The sequence below is a fragment of the Carcharhinus amblyrhynchos genome, chromosome 2 (genome assembly GCF_965287045.1).
Source record: "Carcharhinus amblyrhynchos chromosome 2, sCarAmb.v2.hapA, whole genome shotgun sequence".
Classification (NCBI taxonomy): domain Eukaryota; kingdom Metazoa; phylum Chordata; class Chondrichthyes; order Carcharhiniformes; family Carcharhinidae; genus Carcharhinus; species Carcharhinus amblyrhynchos.
This window is the reverse complement of record NC_137325.1, coordinates 54,922,934-54,949,544: the sequence shown is the minus strand read 5'-3', so window position 1 is coordinate 54,949,544 and position 26,611 is coordinate 54,922,934. Positions and strand designations below refer to the sequence as shown.

The 26,611-nt window shown below is 41.9% G+C and overlaps 1 protein-coding gene across 3 annotated transcripts in view; it reads right to left on the bottom strand.

The window, feature by feature from the left end:
* Positions 1-26,611, bottom strand: part of creb5b (cAMP responsive element binding protein 5b) — a 359,057-nt gene that overhangs the window by 159,762 nt on the left and 172,684 nt on the right. The window contains exon 1 of one of the 3 annotated variants that reach the window (XM_080205939.1): positions 26,115-26,179. The exons of the other annotated variants lie outside the window; for them this stretch is intronic. Coding sequence (XP_080062065.1) covers positions 26,115-26,161 — 47 coding nt within the window. The 5' untranslated portion in view covers positions 26,162-26,179. Of the gene's footprint in view, positions 1-26,114; positions 26,180-26,611 lie in introns of those variants that run through there. 3 annotated transcript variants of the gene reach the window in all.

Genomic DNA, 26,611 nt, shown 5'->3' with positions numbered 1-26,611 from the left:
AATCGCACCTTCAATTCCCATTCCAATCACAGTCCACTCCTTGCAGTCAATGTGTTTCAATATCAGTCACGTGACTCCCTGTAGATTTTTGAAACATTAAAGAGCTATAGAAAGCAACAAACACTTGTAGAATTGTAGCAACAGCCAGAAAATAAAATCAACCAGCAATTAACCTGTATGGACAATTGAACATAAAAATTAAGCCATGCTGCCTCTCGTGCCTGCTCCGTTATTCAGTACGATCATGACTGATCTGATTGTGACTTCCTGCCTACCCCCCAAATGACCTTTCATCCCTTTGTTTATGGAGAATCTATCCACCTCTGCCACAAAAATATTCAAAGACTCTGCTTCTACTCACTGAGGGTGATTCTGCCAGCCCACTGCGCCAGAAATCAGCATTGAGCTGTATAAATTATATAAATGATTATTTGCATCTAATTAACTGACCTGGGACTGATGTCTCTGAGGCCTGCTAATGTCTCCCAGCCATAACCAGGAGTATTTCACTCCAGCAAAGTTTAGAATAGTTCTCCACTTGCGAGGAGCTAGAGGCCTGACCCCGCTGAAGTGAAGGAGGGCCATTGTAGGAGGTCAGGGATAAGGGGGATGCCCCCAGGGCATTACCACCTTGGAAATGCTAGCCTGGCACTGCTCAAAGGGTATAAAGTGGCAATGCCCAGAGGGTACACTGGCACTGCCAACAGGGCATTAGACAATACCAAGGGGATGGGGCCAGAAGGGGATGGGACCTCTCTAGGAGGGAGATTCCACTGCCAACTGCACTTGGGCTTGGTGACAGAAGAAGGGAGGCCAGCGATCGGGACTGCCTATGGAGGTTGGGGAGTCGAGGAGATCAGGACTGCTGGGGGGAGTGAGGGGGAGATCGAGGCAGGCCGGGAGGTGGGGGTCGAGGCAGGCCTGGCCAGATCCAGGGGGTGGGTGCCAGCAATCACGCTGTTGCAGGGGGGACAGCAATCGTGCTGTTGGGGAGGGACTGTCAGTAAGTCAGCAATGCAGGGTTGTGGGGCTAACCATCTCAATCAAGTTGGCCAGTGATTGGAAGGTCGGCAGTACGGGGCAAAGCGCATGCACTGATCTCGGCACTGACAGATCGGCACATGCAGAGTGGCTCATTCAGTGGCATACTGCTGGCCTCTCCAGTGGGAATGGGCCTCGACCCTGATGTATAGCAGTGCACAGAGTGCGGGAGATTCATTTTGAAAATTCCGTTGAAAAAACCCAGCTTTTTCAGTATGAGTTCCAAAGACTCACAACACTCTGAGAAAAAGTAATTCTCCTTATCTTTGTCTGAAACGGATGATCATATATTTTTAAACCTCTTATTCTAGATTCTCTGACAAGTGGAAACATCCATTGCACATCTACCTGGTTAAGACTCCTCAGTTTCAAACAAATTGCCTCTTACTCTTCTAAACGCCAGAAGATACAAATGTCCAACATTTCCAGATTCGACAACATGCCCATTCCTGGTATTAGTTTAGCAAGCCTTCTGTGACCTGGGTTGGGTGGCTGGGCTTCATGTTGCTTAATGCATCCTTGTGAGCTTAAGAGAAAACAATGGCTGCAATATGGAGTCCCTGTTGTCAAATCATCATCATGATGCACCTGTTCTACATATTTCTTGTGGATGTCAGCTGCACATGAGCTCATGCCTTCACAAGATCACATCTAATACAATTCAAGGCAGAATTGTCCACATGCAAAGTGGATGTCATTTTGGTCCCCGAATGGTATCTCAACTCAAACAATGAACACCACCTGGCCAATCTTTGCACCCTTTTATTTTACATGGGTCAATTTGTTTACTGTGTATTACTATCAAACATTCAACAATTACTGTATTTTCTTTCTGACTCTGTATTCTATCCATTGTTTCTACATTTTCTTTAATTTTTGAAATTCAGCTGAAACTCTTCTTTCCACATTTTCATTTTTCCTGATTGTCACAACTCTCCCTTGTTCCCTCCTCACAAGTACCAGGGACTCTGTCTGTTTATCCTGTCAATATCTGTCTGTCACTAATGTTCTGTTTCACTCCCTTTGTTTCAGTCATTTACCGAGCACTTCTGCGAAGTCAGTACAATCACATCAAAAAAAGAAGAAAACCCCCTTTTCCACCCTAGTGTGCACAGCACCTATTTTCTCAATCTTTGAATGAAATTATTGATAGTTTCAGAGTAGGGATGGAATCATTTGTGGAAATCATGGTCTAAATCAGTGATTCTCAAATATTTTTCAATCAGTCCTCAGTTCTGATCTTCACCAACATTTCTCATAGCCTCTCAATCCAAAGAATAGATCAGAATACACAACAGAAGAAAACCAAACCCGTGCATAACGTTTTCACCAGCTCTTTGCTTGCACAATCCTAAACTAAACTCTGCATTCTTCCCATGCTCCTGTGTTTCTTTTTAGCGTGGATGCTGTGCTGGTAACTTAGCAGAAAAGTTCCTTTCTTTTTTCATTCTTGTTTCTCTCTTTCAGTGGAAAGGGCGCACTCAGAGTCCAGAATGTTTTGAGTTCCAATGGGGCATGTTTTATATTATGTGGAGAGCCAGGGGAGCAAAAGTGTTGGATACAAGTTTAAGTGAAGCAAATCCATTCCTTCTATCAGCTAATTTCTGGATCACTAACATAAACTAAGCTTCAGTTCTACAATCGTGAAAAGCTTGATAAATGTAATTCCTTGCAACCATTCAAATTAGTTTTCATGATACTGGAACCAAAACATGACCAGATTGAATTTGCGATTGTTCACATGTCCAAAAATCAGAAAAAAATTACAGAAATTGTGTATTCTTTCTTTAAAGTGTAATATTCTTCTTTCCTTAAAGTGTCTTTATAGTTTAAAAAGTAAATAAAATACATAGGGACAGGAAAAGCCAACATGCCTGTCACATTGTTTTGTTTACCAAATCACTTTATTATTATAATCCCAAGCATTTTATTATTTGTCTCAATTTTCTGCCTATTCTCCATATCCTCCACACTTTATTTTCCTTTAAACCATTAAATGGACATTGCATCTACTGCCTTCTGAAATGCACCATGTTCTCAAAAACCTTCTGTTGAAAGAAGTATTTCCTGGATTTACTTTTAACTGACTTAACTCAATTTCAAGACAAGTAGCTTTTGTTATTTAACATAGGTTGACAGACAGGGAAGGACTCCTGACCAATCAATTTCCCTTTTATTTTGAACATCTCATTCAGATCACCCCTTAATTTCCTAATTTTTAGGAAATATAATCCAAATTTATCCAGTCTCTTTTTATGATGTTAACTCTTACTCCCAGTATAATTCTGGAATTGTTGCTAGATCTTTCCAAGATGAATGTATCCTTCCCACAGCATACACTGAGTACAACAGAGTAAACTCAATGAGGCTGTGTCCTTGTACAGAGCCTTGCTTAACCGGAGTACAGAACCAGAGAATCAGATATAGAGATGCAAACAATTTGACCTTTCCAATTTTATAGTCATTCATTATCTGGGCTCAGTTCTCTCATCTGTACTTCCGTCAAGGTAGGCGCCTTACCATGAATGTAGGCTCACCCAATCTAAACCTCATATATTCCTTACTTTATTCTCTGTCTCTTGTGATGAAACCCTATATCTCATTAAAAAGTCTATATCGGACAACAGTTACTTTTCACAAGAGCAAGCTGCCTCTCCCTAATAACTTTCTACCATTTGATTACTCTGTACCTGTTAATGGGCACAAAGTTTTCCTGAAATTCTTGTTAAACTACTGGCCTGTCCTTTCTCCTTTTTTGAATATTGTAACACATTTGTCACTTTTAATTCTCCTATGTTAACTCCAAGTCCAGTGAGATTTGAAAATTTACCTGTCAGGCATGTTGATATCTTCATCTATTTACATTATGACCCTCTACTGGAAAGAGTCTGGGCTCAGATATTTATTTGACTGTGATTCCAATATTTCATCAGTCATTGAGCCAAATTGTGAATTTTTCTTGTGAATTTTCACTCCTGAATCTGGTACACAGAATTGGGAAAATTCCAGACTCCCCAAACGCAACTCGAGAGAAATTTCACCCTTGAAAAGCCTATCTCGGTGCTCAGGGGCTTTGTCCAGTTATACTTAAACAGTAAGACCCCCCAGCCATCATCCTTCATAATCCTCTGACTCACTCATAGTCCATCTGGGGTCACCATTGCAGGTGTCAGAGCAGCTTTCTTGAAGGTCAACCCCGAAGGAAAGCCACTGGCCCGGATGGGGTACTCGGACAAGCACTCAGATTCTGCGTAGATCAATTGGCGTGGGTATTCACAGACATTTTCAATCTTTCCACCACAATCTGAGGTCCCTATCTGCTTCAAGGAAACAACCATCATTCCAGTACCAAAGAAATACCAAGCAGCATGTCTTAATGACTATCGTCTGATGGCTCTGACAACCATCATTATGAAGTGCTTTGAAAACTTAGTCATGGCACGAGTCAATTCCAGCCTTCCGAACTGCATGGATCCATTACAATTTGCCTACCGCTGCATCAGGTTCACAGCAGACGCCATCTCTCTGGCCCTACACTCAATTCTGGAACACTTAGATAACAAGGACACCTATGTCAGCCTCCTATTTATTGACTACAGCTCAGCCTTCAACACTACTATTCCTACAAAACCTATCTCCAAACTCCATGGCCTAGTCCTCGGCTCCTCCCTCTGCAACTGGATCCTGAACTACCTAACCCACAGACCACAATCAGTAAGGATAGGCAACAACACCTCCTCCACAATCATCCTCAACACTGGTGCCCCACAAGCCTGTGTTCTCAGTCCCCTACTATACTCCTTATACACCTATGACTGTGCGGCCATATTCCCCTCCAACTCAATTTTCAAGTGTGTTGACAACACCATCATAGTGGGTCGGATCCAAAACAATGATGAGACAGAATACAGAATGAGATAGAGAATTTGGTGAACTGGTGCAACAACAATAACCTCTCCCTCAATGCCAACAAAACAAGGAGATTATCATCAACTACAGGAAGCATGGTGGAGAACATGCCTCTGTTTACATCAGGGGTTTCCAAACTACAAACCACAGGCCACATCCGGCCTGCAGCGGGCCACATCTGGATTGGAATTTGGAGACCGCTTGTCTACATAAACAGGGATAAAGTAGAAATGGTCGAAAGCTTCAAGTTTTTAGGTGTCCAGATCATCAACAACCTATCCTGGTCCCCCCATGCTGACACTATAGTTAAGAAAGCCCATCAACACCTCTTCTCAGAAGGCTAAGGAAATTTGGAATGTCAGCCACAACTACCACCAACTTTTGCAGATTCACCATTGAAAGCATTCTTTCTGGTTGTATCACAGCTTGGTATGGCTCCTGCTCTGCCCAAGATGGCAAGAAACTACAAAAGGTCGTGAAAAGGTAGCCCAATCCATCACGCAAACCAACCTCCCATCTATTGACTCTGTCTACACTTCCTGCTGCCTCAGCAAAGGAGCCAGCATAATTAAGAATCCCACACACCCCAGACATTCTCTCTTCTGCCTTATTCCATTGGGAAAAAGATACAAAAGTCTGAGGTCACGTACCAACTGACTCAAGAAGAGCTTCTTCCCTGCTACCATCAGACTTTTGAATGGACCTACCTCGTATTAAGTTAATCTTTCTCTATAACTTAGCTATGACTGTAACAATCCATTCATTTCATTCTCTATGAATGGTATGCTTTGTATAGCACGCAAGAAACAATACTTTTCAGTGTATACATGTGGCAATAAATCAAATCAAAATCAAATATGCCCCATCCGTGTCAATTCATGATGCTTTATGCTTCCCCATTGTGCCAACCTATTCCCATGTCCAGACCCCCTGCCATCTTCCCCGCTGCCCATGGCCCATCATAGCCAATATTCCAAACTACGCTCCTCCTGTTACCCCAAGGTCCCACTTAAGCTCCCTCTACCTATCCTCATAACCCCTCATAGCTTCCATGCCAATCTAGTGGCAACGCATGACTCCCCCCCACTCATCTCCATAGCCCTTTATAGCTTCTATGCCAACTTGGTGCCAAATCATGACAATCCATGTCCTCAATCTACTGTGCAAACTCATCTACCATCCACCATGGGCAGAACTCAGGAGCAAGCTGAGATGACATAGAATAATATTCTAAGTATCTATTACAAACTTCACAATATATAAAAACACTCTCATTAAAAAAATTCTATTCAAAATATTTAAATGTTGTCAAGTACTTATCCCTTGTAAAAAGAAACATTTATATTAATGACCTCACATTAAAGACAGTCAAACTTTTTATAACTACTTAGCGTTGTCAATCAAACAGTGAATTTGCAGGATCCCCGTTGTGATAATAACTTGTTATGGAATTGGTCAAGTGGTACTGCTCCTATAACAATAACCATGAGACTATGTCAACATACATTTATTGAACTTGCAAGCATAGGTTTTTTCTCAATTGAGAGACATAAAGGCTGTTCTTTCTTTTCAAAAATTAAAAGATAGATTTAAATCACTAGACACTTTGACAGTTCCACAAACTGTATCCACATTTTACACAAATTCATGTCCAATCTTAACAAGAACTCTGGCAGATTTAGACTTTTTCCTCAAATTTATAAAACCTCAAACTCATGTTTCAGAAACATACGTGACAAGAATTGCTTCTGATTGAGGTAGCTCACTTTTAAATATGCCATTGTGGACCCCAGATGTGCGAAAGATTCTCCAATCCTATTTCTCCCCATGCCTGGCAAGACTGTTGGATGTTAGGTTTAGGGTTGGGAATTCTAGATTCATAGCTTCAGTACCATTTTGGCAAAGGCATGGAGTAATTCTGGCTTTGTGATAATTCGAGCCACAATTTTTCTATTTACACTGAAACTTGTACGGTTCTTATAATTGTTAACCACTAGCATTCCTCTTGGAAACCTCTTGAGAAAAATATGCATTTTACAATGCCACTCTGTCTTTATCTCAACAGCTGTCACACCCAAATCTTTTTTCAAAACGCTCACACCTCATTAGCATGTAATGGGCTGGATTTTCCTTTGCTGTGTCACGTAAAATCACCTGGTATAGCTGTAGAAAATATAGGCCTGCTGCCATATCTCTGCACCTTCCCTTATCACAGCAGGGAAGCCAATCAGTTGATCCTGTAATGCCCAGTTGAAATGGGTATAAGGAGGCACAACCTAGAACTCTGGCTGTTCGCCCACTCTCCCACTACCAGGAGTATGGTGGCAGCAGACTGGAGATAATGATGACAAGCTTTTATTTTCAAATGTTGAAGGAAGATGGCCTTGTCATGGACACCTTTTCTCCCCTCCAGTTCTGTTATCTATCCTGAGAGGCCTGTACCTTCCATTAACGTATTTCCTTTCCCACCTGTGACACCATTCCTCTTCAGGGTTTACAGGATAAAATTCCCAACTCTTCCCACATTTACTAGACCATACATTCATCTGTTGATTCAATATTTCCAACAGTGTTTTTCTTATAATTCTTTACTCTATCCATAAAGAATGAAGCTTCACAGGAGTTCTTTCCTCCTGCAACCATCATAATTTATTTTTAATTCATTCATGGGACACGGGCATCACTGGTTGGCCAGCATTTATTGCCCATCCCTAGTTGCCCAAGGGCAGTTGAGAGTCAGCCACAATGCTGTGGCTCTGGAGTCACATGTAGGCTTGACCAGGCAAGGCCATCAGATTTCCTTCCCTAAAGGACATTAGTGAACCCGGTGGGTTTTTACGCCAATTGACAATTTCAAACAGAAGAACCACGCAATTGAAGGTACAATATCCATTTGGTTTAGATGAAAACTACAAGCTTATTTGTCACTTAACCTACCAGGGCTGCAGACTGGTAGGTTAAGTGACAAATAAGCTTGTAGTTTTGGTCTCCCCATTTAAAAAAGGATATACTTGCATTGAAAGCAATCACGAAATTGGTCCCTGGAATGATGGGATTGTCGTACGATGAGAGGCTGAGTCAATTGTGCCTATATTCTCTGGAGTGTGGAACAATGCAAAGCAATCTCAATTAAACATAGAAGATTCTGAAGAGGCTTGATAGGATAGAAGCTGTTTTTCCAGTAGTCGGGGGATCTAAAACACAAATGGTAGCGAAGTCTTGGCAGTCATTTGGCCAACTCCTGCTGACATTTCTTGTGTTTTTGTGAGAGTTAATGTGAGGCAAAACGTTTTGGCAGGAAGAACTGCAAGGTCACGGACACCTTAGAAAATAAGAAACTGAATGGGGTAGCACAGCAAAAGGTTGAGGGAACAAATCATTAAAATTCGCATTGTGTGTCAGCAAAACAATTAAAAATGTTAACAAAAAACTGTTATTTATTTTAAGTGGTACAGAATTCCGAAGTAATGAAGTTGTGTTAAATTTAGATATGGCCACAGTCAAAATGCATTGAAGAATCACAGAATTTTAACTGTACAGGAGGCCATTTGACCTATCGTACCTGCACCGGCTCTCCAAATGAGCATCATGATTTAGTGCTATTCCCCTATCTTTTCCATGTACCCCCACTCATTGTTATCATCTAATGCCTCTTGAATGTCTCGATTGAATCTGCCTCCACCTCATTTTCAGGCAATGCATTCCAGACCCAAGCCACTCACTTCAAATTTGCCTCTTTCACAAATCACTTAAAATCTGTGCTGTTTCTTTTTTGGTCCTTTTATGAGTAGGAACAGTTTTCTCTATCTGTCCAGCCCATCATGATTTTGAACATCTCTATTAAATCTCCTCTTAGCCTTCTTCTCTCAAAGGAGAACAGTCCCAACCTCTCCAATCTTTCCTCATTACTACAGTTCTGAGCAGTTCTAATCTCCATTCTGTAGAATAAAAAAGACATTGAAGCACTGGAGAAAGCACAAAAAAGATTTTCAAGGATGGTATGCAAACTGAGAGATTATTGCAATTTGGAAAAATTGAAGGGTTGGGGCTTTTTTTCATTAGAACAGAATGGATTTGGAGATAACCTTTGAAAGGCTTTGGAAGTATGAATTGTTTGGACAGGATAACTATAGAGAGAAAGTGTCTGCACGCTGGAGAATCCAAAACTAAGTGACATAAATACAAGATAGTCACTAATAAACCGAATACAGAAACAATAATTTTCTTTACTCAGAAAGTGGTTAGAATGTGAAACTCACTACACCCAAAATGATTGAGGCAAATAGTTTAGATGCTTTCAAGTGGAAACTGTTCAAGTCAGATGAGAAATGGGAAGAGTGTCTGAGATAAGGTAACTGGCAGGAGACTCGTGTGAATTTATAAACACTAGCATAGTCATTTTGGGCAAAATAGCCTGATTCTGTGCTGTATAACCTCTGTATGTCTGTGGAACTGGAGCCAATGCTCTGGAAATTTGAATTCTTACTTTGTTACTGAGCCATATATTGTTATGTCTAATCTGCTTCCCCTTAATTGGTCCATGATAAGAATTTAAAAACATAAGAAATAGGAACGGGAGTAGACTGTACAGCTTCTTCAGTCTGCTTTAACTTTCAATACTATCATGACTGATCTAAGGCCTCAATTCCACTTTCTTGCCCATTCCTCATATCCACTGATTCTCTGAAAGACCAAAAGTCTTTCTGACCCAGATTTAAATGTATTCAATAGTGGGACATGCACAAAACTCTAGGGTAGCGATTTCCAAAGGTTCACAAGCCTTTGGATGCAGACATTTCTCCATATGTCAATCCTAAATGATATCCGGCATATCCTGCAACTGTGCCTGCATGTTCTGTATTCCCCAGCCAGTGGAAACAATTCTGATCTTGTCAGGTCCGTTCAGAATCTTTTACGTTTCATTGAGATCACTTTTATTCATCTAAACTTGAAAGAACATAGACCCGTGGTGTAGTACCAAGCGTAATCCTGAAATCACTATGCTTCAGGGCCTTTATAACTCTTAATGTATTAAAGTACTTTTGTAAGACATTAATTCTCATTGAACCATACAGTGCAGAAGAGAATCTTCGGCCCATTGAGTCTGCATCGACGCATGAAAAACACCTGACCTCCCATCTAATCTCATTTAATCCTACATTTTTCAATAGATTATCACCCAATTGAATTGTAACTTCAAGCTTTTATTGCTGCCTTTCAATTAGTTATTCCATCTGTTTTGTTATATTCCATACCTTGGGACCAAAAAGGTAACTCAAAATTCTGAGTCATAGTTGAAAAAAAAGGTTGTCTTTTTTCATATTTGTTTGTAGGGTGTGGGTGTTGCTGGCTAGACCAGCAATTATTGTTAATCCCTAATTGCCCTTTAGAAGGTTGTGGTGTGCTGCCTTTTTGAACTGCTCCAGTTCATGTGGTGTAGGAACACCCACAGTGTTGTTCCAGGATTCTGATCCAGTAACAGTGATAGTGGTGGATGGGGTACCAATTAAGTGGGCTGCTATGTCCTAAATGGTGTTGAGCTTCTTGAGTGTTGCTGGAGCTGCATTCATCCAGGCAAGTGGAGGGTATTCCATCACTGTCTTGTGCCTTATAGAGGGTGAACAGGCTTTGGGGAGTCAAAAGATGAATTATACCCCACAGAATTCCCAGCCTCTGACCTTTTCTTGTAGCCACAGAATTTATATGGCTATGCTGTTCTAGAATCTCTTTTGTTGTGTGGCACAAATGTACAAGATGGGTTTTTAATGAGCCCACAACAAGTTTAATTGCCCTGATGATTGGTGCGGGCCTGTTTCAAGACCCACCCAGACCCTGTCCTGAGGAAGTTGAAAGAGGGTGGAAACAGTGCCCAGATGTTTGGCTGCACAAAAATGGCCATGACCTTTCTTTTTACAGGCTCGCGTTTGTTCCAGCCTGATTCAGGCCTGAAAAATCCAGTCCAAGAAGTCTGCAGATGAAGTCAGTGGACTGGAAGACGGAAGGTCAACTATGATGTGAGGAAATATGAAGTAATTGACTTTGGTAGGAAGACTAGAAAAATTGAATGAGCTAAAAAGTAGTCAATGGCACTGTTTATTTTGATACAGGAGGTGTGATCTATGACCTACACATGCCCATTGAATTGAAAATAGGTCGCATGCAATTTTATGCTGCCACCGCATTTACCTGAGCACGGGGCTAAGCATATCCTATGCTGCTGGCTGACACATTCGGCCACTATCTCAGATACCAGCACTGTATGTACCTTGGAAGATAATATAGAGTTAGGATCAGAACATGATGAGTCACAGGCATGGGCTGGAGACATGCCAGGGAAAAGAATGGTTTGTTTTCTAACTTATTGGAGGGTGAGGTTGCAGGCAAGTTCTGTCACTAGGGGACCCAGAAGAGGACTTCAATGAGGCAACCAAGATGAAAATGCTGATAAAGCAGCACATCAATATGCTGTGTACGTTGGATGGCCTGCCAGTCTCCTGTTACTGTTAAGGAGCATGGAGTCCAGCTCAAAATTGACAGAAGATATTATTATAGAGCTTGTCCTCTCTTCAATCTCTGCTCCATCTTCCTGTCTTTTTGCACACAGAGAGACTATACCACTGCTGCACACTGCCTGTAGCAGCTTTTGTCTGGTCACCAACAGGTCACCAAATCCTTGGTCTTCCTTGGGAAGATTCAGTAGCACTCTCTGCCAAGTTCAGGAACACACCATAACATTTCCAAAAATACCCCAGAGTATTTCAGAGACCTTTCATTCGTGAAGGTTCACCTAAATTACTATACCAACATGTTCAGTACCTGGCCTTTCAAGGTTTCTCTTGCAGCAAAATACTTGTTCTTTAGCAAGAGATAAGTGAATTTGCCAAATGGTCACGCATAGTCCAAAATTGGGAAATTGGTCAGCGCATCAGCTTATACAGTTCAAGACTCTTTGGAACCCTCTACTCCAGAGGGAAGAGGGTACTCAGTATTTGAAGATATTCGAGGCTGACACTGACAGATTCTTTGACTCTCAGGAAGTCAAGGGCGATGGGAGTTTGGGCAGGAAAGTTGGGCTCAAGTCAAGAATTAGATACAATCTCACCAAATGGTGGAACAGGTTGAAGGGCTGTATGACCTACTCTCGCTCCTATTTGTTATGTTCTTATGAGAGATGTGGAGTTCCACCTGCCAGGAGCATTTCACTTCTGATGGGAGGGCCTCTGGGAGGACAATCAGGATGGGGGGTGGTGGGGGGGTGTCCCGTTGTCGCTCTGTAGTTGGTATCGGTGGGGGGGATGGAGGAAGGCCAGCGATTGGGGTTGACGTTCCAGGTGGTGAGGCAGCCTGCTGGGGGGTGTGTCAGGACTGCGGGTGGGGCAGCTGGCCAGCAATCAGGGCTCTGGCAGTGAGAGGCTACTGCGCAGACGCCGATCTCAGTCCTAACATATCGGAGCATGCACAGTGGCCTGCTCAGTGCTATGCTGCCAGCCTCTCCATCAGGAATAGCACACTCAATTTTAACATGATTCATGCTAACACATTCAGCAGTGCACAGAGTGTGGGACATTCATTTTTAAATTTCCACCAAAAATACCAGCTTGATTTACTCCAATTTTCCTGCGAATTCAACGTTTAAGATTTTTTTTGGGAGAATTGCTCCCAATGAGCTGGATTGAATTGGCCTGATCTGGGGCTCACTCAACAGTCAGAAAACCAGTTGGGAATCCCCTTCAGTTCTATGGGGCAGTCCCAACAATATTAAATGAATATTGTTGAGCTTTCCCGGCATTCAGTGGAAGTCCTACCAAGAGCTGCCAACCAACAAGAGACCAATAACTCTTCACTGCTTATCAGCACCACCAGCTATGGTGCCAACTGTCCGCAATGCATCCACCAAAGATCCAGTCTCATTGAGGGACCACAGGCAAAAGATGATTGGAGGTGAAATTCAGATCATAAGATGGAAGTTAGGGGAAAGCGGTTTGAGGTCCTGAGACAATGACAGGTGGTGAGGCAGCCTGCTGGGAGGTGATAATAAGTCCTGATAAGGAGTAGACACTCCCCAACTTCAACAGGGCTTGTTGGGCAACCTTTGGGAGGTGTGGGAAATTCGTGCAGTTCCCATTTAATCTCTGAGCCACTTCTGAACTGTATTGGGCTCAGAGACACTGGTGGCCAAGAATCCTGCACCCGCCCTTTCCACCCTCCGATTTAATCAGGGAGGTTTTGTCACTACTACGACCTTGATGTGGGACCTCTCCGAGGAATAAGTGGGCCTGGTCACCATGATTCTCACTGTGATGGGCTGCATTAAATTCAGAACTATATTTCTGAAGATGCCAAGTCCTGCTGACCACAAAAATAATAAGATCACTTCAAATGGAGTGGAATTCTGGATGCTTATAAAGAGTATTACTGCATTCATTCATCAGTTTTTGTAGTTGTGTTCTGCAACCTTGGCAGATTGACAAAAACCAATACTATCTTTTTAATTTTATAAAATATTGACAATTTTTAACCTTTTTCAAAATTGCTAGTTTTAATGTAACCTTTGTCATTTAACGTATGTTGTAACAAAAGTAACTAGATCTGTTTATAAGCCCAGTGGAACATACTGTCTTACTGGAGGTTTTCTCTTACACAAATTCCAACAATTTCATAGCGTATGCACAAAAATTGGATCCTACCTATAAATTTTAAGAAAGAGAAGCAAGACTCTTTGAAGCTTAGCTGCCTTTGATCTGATCATATTTTGATAGCTCCCAGAGTAAACACACCTTCAGGGCTTTACTGAAAATGACTGGAATGCAAACCCTGAATCTAAATTCCACTGTCTCTCAGACGGTACATGGGGCCTCGATGTGACATCTCAGCTGCAAGATAGCACCTCTGACAATTCTGCACTCCTTCAGTGCTGCTCCGGAGTGTCAGCCTAGATTGTTGTTCTTAAGTCCTACATTTAGAGGCATGAGTGCTACCAACTGGGCTGTGGTGACACCAGAGCTAGTTCGCTGTTCTGTTTTATGCCTGAATAACATGGCAAAAGATTTATTAAGTTATTCAAAATTTCTTCTGCCTTTCAGAGCACATGAGCACGTACAAATATTGGCATTGCTAACACTATCGGAAACTGAATTTATGGTATAAAGATTTGGGGTGGAATTCTCCCACCTGGAACCAAGTCCCATGGCAGAGGCAGGGACAGGGAATGTTTCCTGCTGTGGAAGCTATGGAAAACTGTGCCATATCTTCCAGCCCTAGCCTCATTAATTACGCATCCAGGTGTTTTGTGACATTTTCAGTGTTGGGGTGGGTTTGATGGCACACATACTGCCATTGTACCCAGGTGCCATATATAAAAGGCACCCAATATCTTTACTTTCATTACTTGTCCTTTGAGACGTGTCAGGAAAGGGAGGTGAATGCCCAATGCCCAAGTTTAGTGTTGCCTCCCTGTGCATCCTCCTCGACTATGTTGAGGAATATTCTCCACCCAGCTTATGGTAGGAGGAAGCCCAGCAAAGAAACCAACGCAGTATACTCACAGGTGACTGATGCCTTCAGTGCCCAGGAGGTCACCAAACACTGTCACAAGAGGATGAACAACCTTATTCATTCTGCCAAGGTAAGTCACACCAATGGTTACAGAATCCACAAAGACACCAATATGTCAGGGCCCAAGTACCAGCAGCAGCACAAGTCCTGCCTTACAGCCCCACTTCAGTGCACCTATATTGTAATGGATTGACCATTTTGTCTCTTTCACCCTTCAGCAGCCATGGGCATTCCATGGATTGGAGTGGTAGGGAAGGAGGGTTGGTGAGGAAGTAACCCATGTAGGCATGGAGGGAACTAGCAACCTCCACAAATCACATGCATGTATGAGTGATCCCCAAACATATTGATGTGTTCAGCGCTCTGGAGTGCTTCTGCCCAAATCACACTGGCGAAGACTATTCACATGGAAGTGGGCTATCTTATGAGGGGAAGAATGAAGAATGAGCTAAATTCCAATGTACTAACTGATATAACATATAATTCCTCTCAAACATTCTCTTCTTTGAGCAGGAGAAGGTGTGGCACCATCGTGCAGAACAGGAGAAGACCAGGGACGGGGATAGTGATCACGTCAGGGCACTCACAGAGATTGAGAAGAGAATATTAGAGCATGCAGGAATTCGGAGGGCAAGAGCCATCAGTGATGGGAACTTTGGCCTTGGCCACCCACCTGGTAAGGATTCATCCATTCAATGCAAACCTGAGGGTTGACTATGCCTCCATCTTGGAGGCAGGTTATGCTGTCACTTGCAGCCTTCTACCTCACAGGCACCTCCAGGATGAGATCAAGATCTATGGAGAGGGAGAAAGGTGTTCTAAGAAGCTCCAGCCCCAACCAGGAGGAAGCGAAAGAGAGCTTCATATCATTCAAGGCATTACAGCGCTCACTTACATCCTCCACCAGCTTGGGTACACACAGCTCAGTGAGTATTAGTGATAGTTCAGGAAAGCTCACTCAAAATGGTGGTCATTGCACAGACACATGTCCACTGCATGAGGGAACACATTCAGCTGAGTTCCCCGGCTTTTTAAGTCCTGTTGAGGGGGTTGAGCTATGAGGAGAGGCTGAATAAACTGGGCTTGTACTCGTTAGCGTTTAGAAGAATGAGGGGAGATCTCATTGAGACGTATAAGATGATGAATGGGATGGATAGGATAGAGGTGGAAAGATTCTTCCCGCTCAAAAAAGACAGTAGGACTAGGGGGCACAGCCTCAAGATAAAAGGGGGGCGGTTTAGAACGGAGTTGAGGAGGAACTTCTTCACTCAAAGGGTGGTGAATCTCTGGAATTCTCTGCCCGTTGAAGTGGTGGAGGCTGCCTCGCTAAATATTTTTAAGACGCGGGTTGATGGGTTTTTGATAGGAGAGGGGATTAAGGGTTATGGGGAGAGGGCGGGAAAGTGGAACTGAGCAGCGACAGATCAGCCATGATCTTATTGAATGGCGGGGCAGGCTCGAAGGGCTGGATGGCCTACTCCTGCTCCTATTTCTTATGTTCTTATGTTCTTATCTCCCAGTCTGATGATGATCCTTTGGAACCAGCTTCCCAACTCATAGTGGACAGTAAGCAAGAGGCGGGAGAAGATCAGACAGAGCTGTTGAAAACCCTCAGCAGAGTGGCACTTGAGGAGGAGGAGTCCATTTGCCTGCTGTCTGATGAAGTAGTGTCCACATGAGTGCACATCAAGATCTCCATGGGGGGAGTGGTAGTTGGTGGAAAATGCCATGGGGCCTACATCCAGCAGAATGCTCAGTTTCTGCTGGAGGTAGACCTGCATGCCATCACTGCTGCCATGGGTGAGTTCATGCACGAGCAACATGAAAGATCAGGGGGCACCACAACATCTCTCTAGGTGTCTCCTCTCCTCAAGGAGTCAGGCCAGGGCCCTCATGCACCTGAAGAGAGGAGGAACAGCAGCTGCACACCCCTAAATCATTGATTGAGGAGTCTGAGAGGTTGTTTGCTCCCTCAGAATCCCATCCACCTGTGGCCCCTTCAGCCTTGTTCTCTGTCACTGCCGAGGGAGCAGCTGGCCCATCAGTGGAAAGCTAAAGACAGCCGGGGCCCTCCAGGCCTCCACTCTCCAGAGGATGACCGCTAAAGGCAACAGACCCGACAACTCCATAGGCTGCCTCTACTCCCGCTATGGATGGCTCGGCTACATTTAGATATAGTGGCAGGGTGAGATAAGTTAAGTAATTTTTATCATAAGTGGTTGCACAATGAACACTCTCATTGGGGAAGGGTGGGGGGTAGGGGTGGTGATGATTCTGGTTGGACCTTCAGTCACATCACATTAGTGGGATTCAAGTTGCATTCACGCTAGCCTCCAGTGGGAATCCTAATCTGCCATGGGAGAAATTAGTGGAAAATCCCACAGGAAATGTTTGCCTCCATAAAACAGATTTTTGGGCCTTCTGCCAAATTCAATCCGCTGCCCGCCATTGAACACATTGGTGGGGGCATGGGAAAATTCCATGTTCTAGTTAGTGCAAAGTTCTGTCCATTTAATATGCATATAAATATGCCAAAATAATTGGATCTTTTAATATAATTTAAGACAAGTTCATTTACGAATCCTTTAGTACCAAAATTCTGACAATTGATGAAATTAAAAGAAAAAAAGATATCTGTCAAAAAAAATTCAATGTTAGTCTGATGATGAAACTTCAAGCCATCAACTCTCTCTGAGTTGATGTTAGGGAAAAATTAAGGTTAGGGAAAAATAAATGATGGCCATGGAAAGCATGTCTTCATTTTAATCTAATTCAAAAAATGTACAACCTTTCTCTTTAAAAAAAAACATGCAAATGGATGCTGGACTGAAAATTTCTCTGAATTACATCTTGATAAATCTTCAGTAATTAATAGGCTCACAATGCCAATAACTCACATTTACATAGCACCTTTAATATAATCAAATATTCTAAAGTGCTGCACAGGAGAGTTATCAAACAAAATTTGACACCAAGCTATGTAAATGGTTATTAGGACAGGTGAGTGCTAGACTTTAAGATAAATGTGGTGTGAGGTGGCAAGGCAAAGGTGGAAAATTCAGGAACCAAGATCCCAGGCAGCAAAGGATCTGCTGCCAATGACAGAGAAACTAAATTTGGGCATATAAATAAAAGCCAAATATTGCCGATGTTGGAAATCTGAAATAAGAACAGAAAATGCTGGAAAAACCCAGTAGGCCTAGCAACATCATGGAAAGAGATGCTACCAAACCTGCTGAGTTTTTGCAACTTTTTCTGTTTTTAGTTTGAATTAAAATTGGGCTTGCACAAGAGGCTAGGATTAGAAGAGCACAGAAATTCAGAAGATTGGGGATTCTTGGGGGACCCCAGAGGGAATAATAAGTGAACAGAAAGAGAAAACATTGCAGGTGATTCTCAGGCTGTGACTGGATAGATAAGACCCACCCATCTGGTTAAAAGAAGGGAGACATTGATGGAGACTGCTGTGCTCAACTGTGTCAAAGACTGGAGGCAAATAAAGAAAGATAAGTTTATCTTGGTCACAGTCACAAAGAATACAATTTGTGACTTTGATAAGGACCAATTCAATGCTGTGATAGGATCAGAATCCTAGTCAGAGGAATTCAAACATGGAGTTAGAAAAAAGATGGGAATGTATTTGGAAGACAACAACATGTTCAAGAACTTTGGAGAGGAAAGGGAGGTTGGAGATAAGACACTACTTTAAAAGGGCACAGGGATAAGGGATGAATTTTTTCAGAGGGAGCTTGGTGATAGAAGATTTGAGAAGGAAGGCTACGATATTCAAGGAGAGGAACGGTTAACACTATCAGCTAACATAGAGGTCAGGGAGTGAAGTTTGGTAAGAATTGGGTTGAAGGACCACAAATGGGTATTGTGAGAAAAGGTGCACTTGGAAGAGAGCAAGAGTGGAGCCATAAGTGAATCTAAAGATAATTCATATAACACAGGAGGAAGCCATTTTACACATTGGGTCACATTAGCTCTTTGAAAGAACTATCCAATCGTTCCCAATTTCCTGCCCTGTCCCCATAGCCCTGCAAATTTCTCCCTTTCGGGTTTGTATTGAATTTCCCTTTGAAAGTTAACATTCAATTTGCTTCTGCCACCCTTTCAGGTAGTTTGTTTCTGATTAGGTATATTAAAAATATCTTCATTACCCTGCCCCTGGATTTGTCAATAATCTTAAACTGGTCACTGGCCATCCTGCCAGTGATAACAGTTTCTTCCTGTCTACTATATCAAAACCATTATCAGATCTCGCCATAAACCTCCTCTTCCAAAGGAGAACAATTCCAGCTTCTCTATCCTCTCCATATAAGTGAAGACACTCATTCCTGATACCAGTCTACTAAATCTCCTCTGCATTCTCTCCAATATTTAAAATGTGAAGCCAGAATTGGACACCTTAATCTAAATGAAGCCTAACCAGTCAGTGATCTATAAAGGCTTCCCCAAGTAAATGAGAATTTAACCCAGCATTCTAGCATTAACACTCATTTCTTGGGTTTCCAAGCTGTGTAGAACTCTCCAGGGTCAACAAGGTAAGAACATAAAGGACAAAAGAGACAGGAGGAGTAAGCCATTCAGCCCCTTGAACATGCTCCTCCCGTAAATAAATGAATGGTTGATTATATTGTGGCCTCAAATCCACTATCCTGCCTGTCCTCGTTACACTTGACTCCCTTATAAATCAAAAATATGTCTAATTCAGCTTGAATATGTTCAGTGTCAACCACCACTGCTCCCTAGGATGGAGAATTCCAAAGATTAATGACACTTCTCATATTCGTTATAGATAAGAGATCTCTTATTATGAAGGTATGCCCCCTTGTTCTAGATTCTCTCGTGAGGGGAAATATTCTTTAGGCATCTACCCTGTCAAGCCTCCTCAGAATTTTACCTATTTCAACAAGGTCCCATCTTATTCTTCTAAACATCAAAGAATATAGGTCCAACCTGTTTAACCTTTCCTCACAATTCAACCCTTCACCCCATGAATGAACCTAGTGAACTTTCTCTGAATTGCCTCTAATGAAAGTATAGCCCTCCTGAAATAAGGGGACCTAAACTGTATGCAGTATTCAAAATATGGTCTCACAAACTTCCTGTACAGTTGTAACACAGTCGGGAGTGCTTGTTCAGGAAGCCTTCAGATAGGACACCAAATAACTGCAGCCCTGTCTTGGTGTGAGGCTACTGCAGCAATTAGGATTGGGCAATAAATGCTGGCCATGCCATCCCATGAACAAATAACAATGGATGGATTGTGTGGAAGGAAGAACAACATTGTGGAGGGAGAATGGAAAGCATAGTTTTGGGATGGTAATAAGATGAACAGGATGAGGTTGGGTGTAAGTACTGAGTGCTCATCAGGAGATGGGAGGAGGTACCAGGAGAGGGGCATTGAATGTGCTGTACAGGTAATTGATGGGAATGTCTGTGGCACCTGAGTATGTCATATTGCTCACCTTTCCAGTCCTCCTGAGGCCTTGGAACCTCTTGGGCCACTGTACCCAAGTTTATGGAACCACATACCTGCTGCTCATTGTCTTATCCTCTCTCATCCATACCTGCATGATTTGAGAGGCCGGCCATTCTGTCCCTCCTTGGTAAACATCACCTCACTCATTTGTTCAGATTCCCCAGCAGGGTCTTTGAGTAAGAATATAGTAAGGCATGACAGAGGCAAGTATGATAAAAGTATAGCAGAGGGTTATTGCGTGGTTGTTGAAGTTTCATGAATCAATATACAGTTCAGCCAATCTGACCTCAGCTTGGATCTCTTTAATTAAATCCTTCCTTTGACAGATTTGGTACATCACTTTGCTTGTGCTCCATGATTGTTGGGAATCCTGGAAGCAGATGCTAATGCTATAATGAGTTACTCAAGCCCCATTGACGGAACAAACTGGTTCCCAACCCACCTCCCGCTGCCTGAGGGTCTGTTAGGATATAATTCCAACCTGACTGTAGCCCAGACCATAAAATAAAACAATAAATATCTGCATGACCCACACACTCACCCCACACCCACTACAACAATCAATTCTTTCTATTCTGCTGTATTCATTTTCAATTTAAATCCACTCAGCCAACTTATTCAATAAAGACGAACTGAGGGTAGAATGTTAGGGTCTGGCAGGAATACTCACTCTGGAATACTGATGGTAACAAAAGCATCAATGAGGGTGTCAGCAGCAGATGAGCTGAGACAGAGGCCAAGTCAGGTGATGTTACTGAGATGGAATACGCAGTCTTAGTAATGGTGGAAATATGAGGTCAGAAATTTATCTCAAGGTCAGATGTTGCATCAAGATTGCGAACAGACTGGCTTAATATCATACTGTTGCCAGGGAGAGCAATGCAGTCAATAGGTAGGGAGAGGATTTTTGAGAAGAAACTGAAAATGATTGTTGCAGTTTTCCCAATATTCAACTGGACAAAATTTCTGCCCATCCAGCAGTGAATATCAAAGAAGCAGTCTGATGCTTCATCTAATTTAGTCTCTCCCTAAGGAAAACTAATCACATATACCTTTCTTCAGAATGTTTTTTACGTTGAAGGTCCAAGATTAAAGCAAGTTATTGCTATTTCTCTAAGTGAATTTGATAAATAAATAATATTCTATGTATTATTTCTAAGTATCTGTAATATTTTTGTTAGCCACTGTAGCTCAATATTTTTCTTATTGCCTAACAATTTATATATATATTATGTATCTATTTGTTGAGTGTTACCATGGTCTCACGATTTAAGGTAGTTTTCATCTTGACTGGGATTCCCTACATGTTTTCTTTTCCAGAAATAATAAGGTGGTGCCTTTTAACTGGCTCGAAAGCAAACCTTTTTTTTCTGAGACACCCATAAAATGACTCTACCTCACAACGAGCTTTAAAACAAAGAAGCAACAGTGTCGGTCCTGTGCAGACATGCAGTGTAATCAAGTGATTCATGAGAAAAGGAAGACTGAACCTCTTTTACTGAAACAGCAATCTCCCCTAAGGCAAATTTCCTATTCCAGGTGATGAGAGCAACCCAGTTTAGGTGTGTGTAAGCTAATGTGAGGCATCTTTGTTTTAGAGTATATTCAGTAATATTGAATTAAAATGCATCAGTCAATTGTAAAAGAAGTCTGTGTTGGTTCCACATGATTTGAACAATGTCAAAGGTTTAACAAATTTGACCCAAATTTATGTGGAAGCTACACAGCCAAGTAATTCCAGTTCCAATTGATTCAGTTTGTGTTTTGAGCCTGTAACCCAGACAAATTAAATTCAGTCAGTCAATCACTTCTGAAACAGCTGGATTTGGCTGGCTAATAAATTTAGCTAAACTTGGGTGAATGATTAAACAAAATCAAAAATGAAATTAAATAAATATTTTGTTCTTTGCCATCCCAACTTTGAGTTTACTGTTCTCAATTATTCTATTGGCATGGAACCTCCTAATTTTGGGTTAATTCCAGATGAATATGAAGAAACCACCATTTGTTAAACTAAAGTAAATTTTCATGCCTGCACTGAAAGCATTTTTTTCTGATATATTTACCTGTGTTTGTGATTTTACATAATCCAGTAGCTTCTTTAGGTCTCAGTTGCAATGAGCTGTGTAAATGTGTACTAACCTACTGCTAAGATTGGCATAAACACCAAAACCACAAAGGTAGCAAGCCCTCCTTTTTAAAATCTGAATTATGATCAAAATGATTTCTGCCACCCAAAAGAGAACAGGCAGTGAATATGTTTCTGCTTGTGCCACCGAGGGAGGTAAAAAACAGGTTTGATTTCATTCAGTCACATTTTTGTCAATTACACTTACTAATGGAGGAAATAACCAGCAAAAAATAATGTAAGATACTGAAAAATATTATGCAATCTCAATGTTTTACTGCTTATTTGGCTCACAGTTGAACCACATGGAGCAGGAAGGTTCAAAATTTGATTTTCTGTTTGCACGGAAACATTCGATCTCAGCAGCGATTGGGGTTAAGGAATTACAATTGGCCGCAACAACACTGCCTGAGGGAAGATAAAACCTACTTCTGATAGTCATGGAGTGACCCTCATTGGAAGTACACACCTGAGAGTGTACAAGCAGAATTTGGTGCATCCTAGATGCACACTCACCTCCCATCACTCAATGTGCAGAGTTCACATGAGAAGAATGGCTGTTGGCGCTAACTCGAACCCAGCTAGGAGTCAAAAAATTTAAGAGAAATAAAAATAGACAGTTCCATCCCACCTCAAAGGGTTAAAGCAGATTAATATAAATAAAGGAAGGTTTGATGCATACATGATGCATATATTCTATGTTTCTATGGGTTATGGGTGAAAGGCGGGATCAAAATTTTGAATTTGATAATCAGTCATGATTGAAATGAATGGTGGAACAGGTTCGAAGGGCTGAATGACCTACTCCTGCTTTTATTTTCTGTTTCTACGTTAATGAAGAAAATAGAGATGTGCGCAGCAGGGTAAGAGGATAAAATTAGATGGGAGGTAGCTCATATGGTGTATAAATAGTCGCATTGGCCAGTTGGAATAAATAGGTTGTTGTGCTGTTTATTACATTTTATTAAAGGTAAAAGGAGGAAAAATTATCTCAACGTTGCAGCATGTAATATCAGTGTTACGGCAGAATACTAATTGTGGTCCTGATGTGGCTTTAATTCCTGGTGATCATCTACATTTTCATGCCATGATGGGCAGAACTTCCCTCCCAAAAAACTAATGTCATATCAGTGAGAATACCTGAGTGACCTGCACCAGTCCATCCAGGTGCTGGACAGCAATTATCCCACACTCAGTTACTTTTTGGGTGAGTGGTGAATTGCACACTGGTACTGAGGGGGAGGGGAACTAAACACACCAGAGAGCCTGGCTGCAGTGCACTTGGGCACTGGTTCACAAGGGTGGCCCAATCTCACAGTGCATTGGCAGAACCCCTCCCTACCATCAAGGACCCCCCTTAATTGGCAACATGTTCGCCCTCCCTAACATGGGTCACTGGAATCAGGGCCTGCCCAACTTCTGGCATGCCCCTCTCTCCCCCACATCATGACCCCAACATACTCTACCCCTGCATGAGCCCCTGCACAATCCCCCTGCATGCCCCCCATCATAAGCCCCACCCCTTTGGAACTGCCCAATGGGCACTGCCCAGCCATGTACCTGATCACGCATGGGCTTCAATTGCCTCCAACCCCCTGGCATAGCCACTGTGCCCGGTCTCCGCTAGTGGAGACCAGCAGTGAGTTTTGCCGTTCTTGTGCTGCACTTGGAGGTCAGAAGGATGGTAGAAGGGGGGAGAATCCAGCATTTTAAATATACTAATTTGTGCTCTTTCTGGGCTCGATCTGGTTTGTGCCATTGGAAAGGGACAGGGACAATTGTAAACTGTTTGGCACCAGGCACAGAGCTGATTTTAGACCTGTGCGCTATTTTCCGGGATCAACGCGATCTGTGCCAGGCGTGACATGATCTGAAAACTTCCCCGGTTGTATTATAGATTTACTGGGTAGTTCCTGTTAAGTGGAATTATTGAAAGAAAAGAACAGGCTAACAGTACATGTGATAATGATCCAATTAATGTATGCTTCACATCACAAGTCCAGATATATCACTGACTGACAATCAATAACTGATAAACTCTCAAGTCCGTTAAACATGAAATTTCACCTCCTGTTCCTGTCAAAATAGAAACAGTATTTTGGAGATATTCCTATCCATCTTTTGACTTCACTCCATATCAAAACATGCAAGGATAGATTTTGATAGTGATCAAAAATCTTCTAAAATCATTAGCACAGATATTACTCGGACAGCTATATTTTAAATTAATTGTAAATCATATGAATAGTGGAAGCCACTTACATCACTAAATTGACCATCTAGGGTATTAAAACAAGATGAAACAGTTGTCTTGGCAATATACTGGGTTAGTGCACCAAAGCTCTGTGCCCCAGAGTAGAAAGGTACAGGTTCACCCTTAAAATTAATTGCACAAGCAATTTACACAGTATATCAGGTTGATGTACTTACATTTCCTCAAGACGCAAAAGTAAATCAGTCAGGAGAATACAGGTGAGAGTTGGGGGGAAGATCATTGATGCCATTCCACTTTCTGCTAAGAAAGTGTCACTGGCAGAGGTGGAGCAACAAACTGTCTGCCTGAATCCCCATTAAATAATAGGATGGTTGTCATTTCAAAGTTTATTTTAAAAATTAATTGCAAAATATACAGCTAATTGGAAGTCACACAAAGCAGCTGTTTGCGAGTTTTACTGAAAACCAGCAATAGAATGCTTGGAATTTTTTCATTATATGCCTTTGCGGGCTGCCTTTTTATTTTGGAATTAAAATTCAGTTTCCTCCCTAGGTTTTATTACCTCTGATTTTGGTCTTCTTAATGAAAACAGGCTCAGAAAGAACTATGAGTATTCGCTGAGTATAGCTTCAACACCTGGAACTTACTCCAATCCAAAAGGTAAAGATTGCAAAAATAGGTGGTGTGTGGAAAAGGGGACACTTTCTGCACAGTGCCAATAGTATTTAGATTAAGGCAAATGACAGCAAAATAACATTATAACATGCTTTCCAGCAATGTTATAAACAATCTCCAGAGCAAAACCGAAAATAATGAGAGAGAAGGAATTAACAGAAAACGGAGAAAGAAACAGTTAAAGTTGCTTTGCAGTGGGAAGCACCATTGAAAAGCCTCTTTGTTTCATACTGCCTGAGAATAGCTTAAATAGAATTATGCTTCTTGTTGGACTTGCCCCACTAAGACTGTTCTTAAGTGGGGCGGCTCAGATCATTATCTTGGCAGTTCTCAAATTAAATTATTGCAGACTTGCTCCCAGCCACCTGGAACCAACAAGTTTTTCCTTCAGTAAGCTTAATTTGCATTATGTCTTGTATAGGTGTCTTTATGTCAGCAGTAAGTTGAGAAAACTGCACAGCCCAAGCTTTTATATCTTTTTTACGCAGTTTTCCTTCAGAACAAGTATTTCAAATTCTGTGAACATTTGAACAGAATTAATCCCACATGTGCACTCAATGAGACAAAAACTTAAACCATTTTAAAACTCTGTATAACAAGACAGATCAGTTTTCATCAGTTTACATTTTTTAATGCATTACAGTTTGTCAGGTCTTTTGTTACAAACAAGGCTGCCAAACTCCTCGAGAAGTGCATTAACACTTTACGGCTAAAGAGCTGCAAAGATTGACTGACTCGGATAAGTCACTGGTCACAGCCAGCTGCTAGCCACTGACAAGTGTCAGGCTAATCCCCAAGAGACCAGGTGAATACTTTGAAACCCTGCCCTTTACTCTCAGATTACTGAGCTAACTCGGAGCTTAGGCATTACATCAGTGCATATAGGATTGTTCGCCGGACCTTTACTCTGTCAATTCACATGCAGGCAAATCTCTAGTACTAACTTAGTAGAATAATAAGACAAAACCGAAACCAAATCTCAACATGTTGGGATAACTATGGCAAAGTTACTACACCAAGTGAAATGATCCAAAAGATAATATTTGTAAAGATTAAAAATCTGCTCAATAACAGCAAATGAAAGTTGAAAATTGATAACAAACCTCATGGACATCACTGAGCTTGAATTCCCTGCTGATGTACAGAACATGAGAGCACAGTGTACATGAAGGATAAGAGCCAAGGCTTAACTAGCCTGTGTGAGTCATATCCTTCCCATCTGACTCCCTGCCAGGCAATGATGTAATGCACTGGCCACTCTCCCCAGCTCAGCACTATGAAGTCACCACTATATCTGGCAAGCCCGAAGTAAACTTAATGTAACCAAAACAACCCCAGGCCAAGTTCCAGACATACAGAGACTTGGTGGTGTTATTACCATTGGAAACGGGATAAACAGACAGAGAAACAGTGCTGCCTCAAAGAAGCAGCAGCTGTTTAAAGTTCAGAATAAACACTTTGAGCAGCGTAAATGATTTATTGGTTTTAATCAGAATCAAGATAGAGTGAACAGAAATGCAATGTGCACAGTACCCCTACTTCACCCCAAGAAAATTCAGATAAAATAAACCATGACAAGCTTTAACAGTCAGTTTGAGGT